Source organism: Pseudophryne corroboree, chromosome 1 (assembly GCF_028390025.1).
Source record: "Pseudophryne corroboree isolate aPseCor3 chromosome 1, aPseCor3.hap2, whole genome shotgun sequence".
NCBI classification, from domain to species: Eukaryota; Metazoa; Chordata; class Amphibia; order Anura; family Myobatrachidae; genus Pseudophryne; species Pseudophryne corroboree.
Genome location: NC_086444.1, coordinates 1,229,123,297 through 1,229,132,608, shown reverse-complemented (window position 1 = coordinate 1,229,132,608; position 9,312 = coordinate 1,229,123,297). Strand labels below are relative to the sequence as shown.

The following is a 9,312-nucleotide window of genomic DNA, read 5'->3' as shown; positions in this document are numbered from 1 at the left end:
CACACAATATCCGTGCTCCACCCCTGAGGAGATATGTCACAGTGTATGGCCACACGATATCTGTCCTCCACCCCTGAAGAGACATTTCTCCATTCCTTACACTATGGATGAACAGGGAAAATGTCCATCGGTTGCCCACGGCAATGCATACATTGTCCAATGTGGCCAACTTTCCACTGAGAAAGTGTAGCATTGGACGGACTGCCCGACCGTTCAATATTTTTGGATCAGTCCGGAGAATGTACTATACAATATTGGGCAGATACTTGTAGTGTGTATGCCTAGCATTACCCAAGTTTCCCCAACATGATTCGGAAATACACAGACATTGTAACTTTGTGAATGAATTCTTGTAGCCAGGAGAGTGCTAATTAATGAGAAATAAAGGACATTAACTGTAAAAAAAAAAAGTAATTTTATTAAAAGTAATTTTTCCGTACCACAGAATTAAATACAATACAAAAATCCTCTGCACATCCTAAGAAAAGGTGGCTCGCCGAGGACGAACCCTGTAAACATCCATCAGTAATGTGTGTGTGTGTGTGTGGGGTGGGGTGGGAGGGGTACCTGTCAGCCTGTCCTCGTGCGGCAGGCTGGAGTCATGGAGGAGGGGTGGAGTCCTATGCTCAGGGGCCAATAATATTATTTATCTGTATTGGAGGGCAGAGATGAGTCAGTGAGGAGCCCTCGGACAGGCCACCATATATAACTTTGAGGGAGAGAATTACCATATCGTTATTTATGTAACAATGAGGCACTATCGTATTACCTCAGGTGTACCGCTGGCAGCGAGATGGGTCATATGTGATATTTATTATGCAACACGGCTTTGTCATTATATCATATTGATTACTCCTAGGATTTGCGGCGGTAAGTGTGGGATGGGCCTGTGTGTATCATACAACAAGGAAAACTGCAAGGTCTACAAGGCGGGCAATAGTGCTGACCGCGTCATCGCTGAGGGTTCCTCACCCCTAAGCTAGGGCCTTTTATCCTGCGGTTGCGCTCTTCATATTAAGACATCAATTCCACGCGATTCCCGGAGGTGTATGGAGCAAAGACGCGGTGAAAACTCAGATCTCCATCGTTATCGGCTGACATGAAAGGTGGAGGTGCAACCTGATGTGTTTCTGGAAAATGATCACAGATGGAAGAGACGAGAAGACATTCGGTGACGTCCAGGCACATTCGGTGCCTGGACGTACTCTGAAATGAGCCCTCAAAGAGGGGGCAAAAAAATCACTGATGATGACAACGTGCTTGTCTTGGTCATAAGATCACCACCACCAAAGTGGACTCTATGCCTCCTGGCGTCTGTAAGACCCGGCTGAGGCTCCATAAGATAGCGGGACTGTTGGACAATGGTCAGGGGGACTGGGGATTACTCCCACTCTTGAAAGTCAAGTTCAACTCTTTAACCCAGTTCCAGTACGAAGGCAACAAGGAAATTCCCCATCCGAATATACTGTAGCTCCATAAATGGCGTTGGATGACTTGAGAGAGACATTGGCGCCCATGTGTGTGGGTACAGGGTCCAGCAGAGGCGACCAGGGCCAGAGAGCAGCTTGAAGTATCTCAGTGCAATACCCAAAGAAATTTCACCGTTCTCCATCATCTGAATTCTATTTACTGTATGTCCAGTATCGGAAAGTGTCATCTGAGGGCTGCTAGGGGTATTGCCACCCACATAGTGCAAACATCTGGATGGCTTTACTCCTGGTTCCCGGGGCAGATATCCACTCTCCGTTCTCTGTACGTCACTGCTTCTGGAGAAAGGCCGCAGCTGCTGCTTGAACTTTACCCCCTGGTCTAGGCCTATGAGAAAATTAATGTATAAAAGAGGTTTACAAGAGTTTAATATCGGCCTTATGTAGGTTATAGGAACAGAACAACTAAATGTAGAAGACTTATAATGCTTAAATACTACTTTCAGTCCTCTCATGTGTAAATGCGTGTGTGGGAATGTGCAAGCCCTGAGATGGCCACTTTCAGTGCCCGTGGATGGTGTAATTCCACCGGTGGTCCTAAACAATCCACCATCGGCGGATTGGGTGGGTTATATTGTCTCTGTGCAGGGTAAATACTGGCTGCTTTATTTTTACTCTGCAATTTAGATTTCAATTTGAACACACCCCACCCAAATTTAACTCTCTCTGCACATGTTACATCTGCCCCACATGCAGTGCACATGGTTTTGCCCATTAGGGGAAAATGTTATTTTGCAATCAACCTTGAATTAGGCCCATATTTGCTTGTATGTGAATAACCTGGGTTTAAAAGCTCTCGGACACTGGAATATGCTAATATAACATTGGGCCTAATTCAGATCTGATCATAGTAGCAAATTAGTTAGCTAATGGGCAAAACCATGTGCACTGCAGGGGGGGCAGATGTAACATGTGCAGAGAGAGTTAGATTTGGGTGGGGTGTGTTCAAACTGAAATCTAAATTGCAGTGTAAAAATAAAGCAGCCAGTATTTACCCTGCACAGAAACAATATAACCCACCCAAATCTAACTCTCTCTACACATGTTACATCTGCCCCACCTGCACTGCAGATGGTTTTGCCCAATTGCTAACAAACTTGCTACTGTGATCAACTCAGAATTACCCCCATGATGCAGTGCAGACTGTATAATGTGTAATGTCAGGCAGATACGATGGAGTGCAGACTGTATAATGTGTATCTGTAATGTCAGGCAGATATGATGCAGTGCAGATTGTATAACGTGTATCTGTAATGTCAGACCAGATATGATGCAGTGCAGACTGTATAATGTGTACCTGTAATGTCAGGCAGATATGATGCAGTGCAGACTGTATAATGTGTACCTGTAATGTCAGGCAGATATGATGCAGTGCAGACTGTATAACGTGTATCTGTAATGTCAGGCAGATATGATGGAGTGCAGACTGTATAACGTGTATCTGTAATGTCAGGCAGATATGATGGAGTGCAGACTGTATAACGTGTATCTGTAATGTCAGGCAGATATGATGCAGTGCAGACTGTATAATGTGTACCTGTAATGTCAGGCAGATATGATGCAGTGCAGACTGTATAATGTGTACCTGTAATGTCAGGCAGATATGATGCAGTGCAGACTGTATAACGTGTATCTGTAATGTCAGGCAGATATGATGGAGTGCAGACTGTATAACGTGTATCTGTAATGTCAGGCAGATATGATGGAGTGCAGACTGTATAACGTGTATCTGTAATGTCAGGCAGATATGATGCAGTGCAGACTGTATAATGTGTATCTGTAATGTCAGGCAGATATGATGCAGTGCAGACTGTATAATGTGTATCTGTAATGTCAGGCAGATATGATGCAGTGCAGACTGTATAATGTGTACCTGTAATGTCATGCAGATATGATGCAGTGCAGACTGTATAACGTGTACCTGTAATGTCAGGCAGATATGATGCAGTGCAGACTGTATAACGTGTATCTGTAATGTCAGGCAGATATGATGCAGTGCAGACTGTATAACGTGTATCTGTAATGTCAGGCAGATATGATGCAGTGCAGACTGTATAATGTGTATCTGTAATGTCAGGCAGATATGATGCAGTGCAGACTGTATAATGTGTATCTGTAATGTCAGGCAGATATGATGCAGTTCAGACTGTATAATGTGTATCTGTAATGTCAGGCAGATAAGAAACTGCTGATGTGTAGACAGAGGTTACAGATGCCAGGCATTGCCCGTTTAATATACATTGGTTGGACACATCAGCCAGCAGGTATGTAATGTGATATACATCAGTCTGAGCACAGTGTATCACTCACCGGTGGGGTCCTTTCAGTGGGGTGGCCGAGCTGGGTTTCACACCCACTGTCATTACCAGCAGGCCGTCCTTGTAAGCCGGGTTCCCGGGTAGCGGCTTGCGAGGGGCGCTCAGCTGGAAGACATAGAGATACACTGTAATATACCAACACCCAAAAAGCAACTTGGATCATATAACAGAACTTTCAGGAAACACAAATAGTAAAATGGCGTAATAAGTACAGTAGTAGTTTTTATACAGTACTAGCTGGAGCACCCGGCGTAGCCCGAGATTTTAAGAATGTCTGTTTACAAAAAAAAATGTAAATATGAAACACACAGTATATATAACATTATAGATAGCTGAATACCCGTGCTTCGCTACGGGATGAGGATGGTAAATGAGAATGATAGTTGTTCGTTAATTTACGTTGGTTGGAGATCTAGTATATAGGCATATATAGCTTCCCTGATGCAATTTGTGTAGTGGCCGGACCCCTTTTTGGTCCCCTAAGGGACCCTGCTCTTTCCACTATATAACTCTCAGCCTGTGGCTTCCTGCTGCCTCCATTCCCCTCCTCACATCATGTCACTGCCCCTGTCACATGCAGCCCTGTCCTCACTGACACATCACTCATCTCCTGATATACTATGTGCTGCTGGGGACCCTGCTCCTCCCACTATATAACTGTCAGTCTGTGGCTTCCTGCTGCCTCCATTCCCCTCCTCACATCATGTCACTGCCCCTGTCACATGCAGCCCTGTCCTCACTGACACATCACTCACCTCCTGATATACTCTGTGCTGCTGGGGACCCTGCTCCTCCCACTATATAACTCTCAGTCTGTGGCTTCCTGCTGCCTCCTTTTCCCTCCTCACATCATGTCACTGCCCCTGTCACATGCAGCCCTGTCCTCACTGACACATCACTCATCTCCTGATATACTCTGTGCTGCTGGAGACCCTGCTCCTCCCACTATATAACTATCAGTCTGTGGCTTCCTGCTGCCTCCATTCCCCTCCTCACATCATGTCACTGCCCCTGTCACATGCAGCCCTGTCCTCACTGACACATCACTCGTCTCCTGATATACTCTGTGCTGCTGGCCCACCCCTAGGGGTGCTAGGGGTGTCTGCCCCCCACAGTGTTTGTTCCCAGAGTGTAAGGCATATGTGTAGCAATTTCTGAGTACATTGCTCCAGTAATTCCAGAGTTATGCTGTCTCCTGATATGCTCTGTGCTGCTGTCTCCCCCCCTAGGGGTGCTAGGGATTTCTAATTGCTTTAGTTGCCTCTGCCGTGTTTTAATACGCTCGTATGTAAAATGTCACGATCTTCGCTTGTAAACGGTGGATTTGTATAAAAGGATAGAAGGACGGATTTTCGCTTTTATATATTAGATGTCGCTTTCTGACTTATACCTAAAATGTATTTATTATCTTTATTTATTACATTATTATGTTATTCTCCTTCATCCTGCACTAATACTCTATAATCTGTTATATCTAGTGATAGTAAGGAATATAAATCGTAGATTAGTTTGTATTTCAGGATTCTCAGATGTTCCCTGTAATGGATATATGGGGGTACCTGCGGGGTCCGCACAGGGCAGGAGGGCAATGGCTTCTTTGGTGGTAGAAGCTTGGTCTGCAGACTGTCCTGTTTCGCTGGGACGATCGGGGATGAGTTGACCGGTGGAGGCGGCCGCGATGGCTTCAGCTGTATACTCGTCTTGGTGACTTGGCTGGGCGGCGGACACAGGGGGCGTACAATATTCACTGGCTGGGAAGGGCTCAGAGACCGTCCGTTCTTCCCATGTACAGTGCTCCATATACTCTGTGCAGACATAACACCAGAAGGAGAGAGAAGATTACATTGAGGAATAGTCCTCATAACTGTTGTCAGAGAGGGACCGACAGAACACAAATCTAAAATATAATGGTCAGGGACATCACAGTTATGCAAGAAAGAGACCCCTGAGGAAGACACAAACCAAGTGGCGAAACGCATCAGCCTCTGCTTTCACACAGCTGACTACTACTGCAATGTTACTATACTTCTTATCACAAGTTACTCTTTATGTGGTTTTATTCTATAGACTAGTCACTATAGTAATGTTATTATTATTGTTATTACTATGTATCACCATATTATTAATAATTACAAAGTTCTTCCTACACTCTTCTAAGTCTATGCATAATGCATCTTATTTCCACTGCTTATCTACTACAGGTCTGCTGTTCTACCTCTTCTGTCTCTCTTACAGTCCCCATCCCTACACTCTCCACCTTCTCCTTTTCACGCAATTCCTCCCAGACCAGCCTGCTGCCACTCCATCCATCAGTCTTGCATTCATCCATCCCCATCCGCCCCCATAGACCCAAGTCCTGAGTCACACCGGTCTGGTCATCTAAAGCTAAGGCTTCCAAATAGTAATGTGCACCGGACATTTTTCGGGTTTTGTGTTTTGGATTCGGTTCCGCGGCCGTGTTTTGGATTCGGACACGTTTTGGCAAAACCTCCCTGAAATTTTTTTGTCGGATTCGGGTGTTTTTTTTTACAAAAAAACCCTCAAAAACAGCTTAAATCATAGAATTTGGGGGTCATTTTGATCCCATAGTATTATTAACCTCAATAACCATAATTTCCACTCATTTACAGTCTATTCTGAACACCTCACAATATTATTTTTAGTCCTAAAATTTGCACCGAGGTCGCTTGATGACTAAGCTAAGCAACACAAGTGGCCGACACAAACACCTGGCCCATCTAGGAGTGGCACTGCAGTGTCAGACAGGATGGCACTTCAAAAAATAGTCCCCAAACAGCACATGATGCAAAGAAAAAAAAAGAGGTGCACCAAGGTCGCTGGATGGCTAAACTAATCGACCGACACAAACAACTGGCCCATCTAGGAGTGGCACTGCAGTGTCAGACAGGATGGCACTTTAAAAAATAGTCCCCAAACAGCAAATGATGCAAAGAAAAATTAAAGAAAAAAGAGGTGCAAGATGGAATTGTCCTTGGGTCCGCCGACCCACCCTTAAGTTGTATAAACAGGACATGCACACTTTAACAAACCCATAATTTCAGAGACAGGGTCTACCACACGACTGTGACTGAAATGACTGGTTGGTTTGGGCCCCCACCAAAAAAGAAGCAATCAATCTCTCCTTGCACAAACTGGCTCTACAGAGGCAAGATGTCCACCTCATCATCATCCTCCGATTCCTCACCCCTTTCACTGTGTACATCCCCCTCCTCACAGATTATTAATTCGTCCCCACTGGAGTCCCCCATCTCAGGTCCCTGTGTACTTTCTGGAGGCAATTGTTGGTGAATGTCTCCACGGAGGAATTGATTCTAATTCATTTTGATGAACATCATCTTCTCCACGTTTTCTGGAAGTAACCTCGTACGCCGACTGCTGACAAGGTGAGCGGCTGCACTAAACACTCTTTCGGAGTACACACTGGAGGGGGGGCAATTTAGGTAAAATAAAGCCAGTTTCTGCAAGGGCCTCCAAATGCCTCTTTTTCCTGCCAGTATACGTACGGACTGTCTGACGTGCCTACTTGGATGCGGTCACTCATATAATTCTCCACCATTCTTTCAATGGTGACAGAATCATATGCAGTGACAGTAGACGACATGTCCGTAATCTTTGGCAGGTCCTTCAGTCCGGACCAGATGTCAGCACTCGCTCCGGACTGCCCTGTATCACCGCCAGCGGGTGGGCTCGGAATTCTTAGCCTTTTCCTCGCAGCCCCAGTTGCGAGAGAATGTGAAGGAGGAGCTGTTGACGGGTCACGTTCCGCTTGACTTGACAATTTTCTCACCAGCAGGTCTTTGAACCTCTGCAGACTTTTGTCTGCCGGAAAGAGATCTACAACGTAGGTTTTAAATCTAGGATCGAGCACGGTGGCCAAAATGTAGTGCTCTGATTTCAACAGATTGACCACCCGTGAATCCTGGTTAAGCGAATTAAGGGCTCCATCCACAAGTCCCACATGCCTAGCGGATTCGCTCTGTTTTAGCTCCTCCTTCTATCTCTCCAGCTTCTTCTGCAAAAGCCTGATGAGGGGAATGACCTGACTCAGGCTGGCAGTGTCTGAACTGACTTCACGTGTGGCAAGTTCAAAGGGTTGCAGAACCTTGCACAACGTTGAAATCATTCTCCACTGCACTTGAGTCAGGTGCATTCCCCCTCCTTTGCCTATATCGTAGGTAGCTGTATAGGCTTGAATGGCCTTTTGCTGCTCCTCCATCCTCTGAAGCATATAGAGGGTTGAATTCTACCTTGTTACCACCTCTTGCTTCAGATGATGGCAGGGCAGGTTCAGGAGTGTTTGCTGGTGCTCCAGTCTTCGGCACGCGGTGGCTGAATGCCGAAAGTGGCCCGCAATTCTTCGGGCCACCGACAGCATCTCTTGCACGCCCCTGTCGTTTTTTTAAAAATTCTGCACCACCAAATTCAATGTATGTGCAAAACATGGGACGTGCTGGAATTTGCCCACATGTAATGCACACACAATATTGGTGGCGTTGTCCGATGTCACAAATCCCCAGGAGAGTCCAATTGGGGTAAGCCATTCTGCGATGATGCTCCTCAGTTTCCGTAAGGTTGTCAGCTGTGTGCCTCTTATGGAAAGCGGTGATACAAAGCGTAGCCTGCCTAGGAACGAGTTGGCGTTTGCGAGATGCTGCTACTGGTGCCGCCGCTGCTGTTCTTGCTGCGGGAGGCAATACATCTACCCAGTGGGCTGTCACAGTCATATAGTCCTTAGTCTGCCCTGCTCCACTTGTCCACATGTCCGTGGTTAAGTGGACATTGGGTACAACTGCATTTTTTAGGACACTGGTGACTCTTTTTCTGAGGTCTGTGTACATTAACGGTATCGCCTGCCTAGAGAAATGGAACCTAGATGGTATTTGGTACCGGGGACACAGTACCTCAAGCAATTCTCTAGTTTCCTGTGAATTAACAGTGGATACCGGAAACACGTTTAACACCGCCCAGGCTGCCAAGGCCCGAGTTATCCGCTTTGCAGCAGGATGACTGCTGTGATATTTCATCTTCCTCGCAAAGGACTGTTGGACAGTCAATTGCTTACTGGAAGTAGTACAAGTGGTCTTCCGACTTCCCCTCTGGGATGACGATCGACTCCCAGCAGCAACAACAGCAGCGCCAGCAGCAGTAGGCATTACACTCAAGGATGCATCGGAGGAATCCCAGACAGGAGAGGACTCGTCAGACTTGACAGTGACATGGTCTGCAGGACTATTGGCTTTCCTGTCTAAGGAGGAAATTGACACTGAGGGAGTTGGTGGTGTGGTTTGCAGGAGCTTGGTTACAAGAGGAAGGGATTTAGTTGGCAGTGGACTGCTTCCGCTGTCATCCAAAGTTTTTGAACTTGTCAATGACTTCTGATGAATGCGCTCCAGGTGACGTATAAGGGAGGATGTTCCGAGGTGGTTAACGTCCTTACCCCTACTTATTACAGCTTGACAAAGGCGACACACGGCTTGACACCTGTT

At 46.2% G+C, this 9,312-nt stretch overlaps 1 protein-coding gene across 1 annotated transcript in view; it reads right to left on the bottom strand.

Moving 5' to 3' along the window:
- Positions 1-396: 396 nt before the first annotated feature.
- LOC134931268 (disintegrin and metalloproteinase domain-containing protein 33-like) overlaps positions 397-9,312 on the bottom strand; it is a 126,333-nt gene continuing 117,417 nt past the window's right edge. Inside the window, exons 21-23 of the mRNA XM_063925399.1 lie at positions 5,365-5,610; positions 3,798-3,910; positions 397-1,815 (exon numbers count right to left, since the gene is read on the bottom strand). Of these exons, the coding sequence (XP_063781469.1) occupies positions 1,758-1,815; positions 3,798-3,910; positions 5,365-5,610 (417 nt within the window). The 3' untranslated portion in view covers positions 397-1,757. The remainder of the gene's footprint in view (positions 1,816-3,797; positions 3,911-5,364; positions 5,611-9,312) is intronic.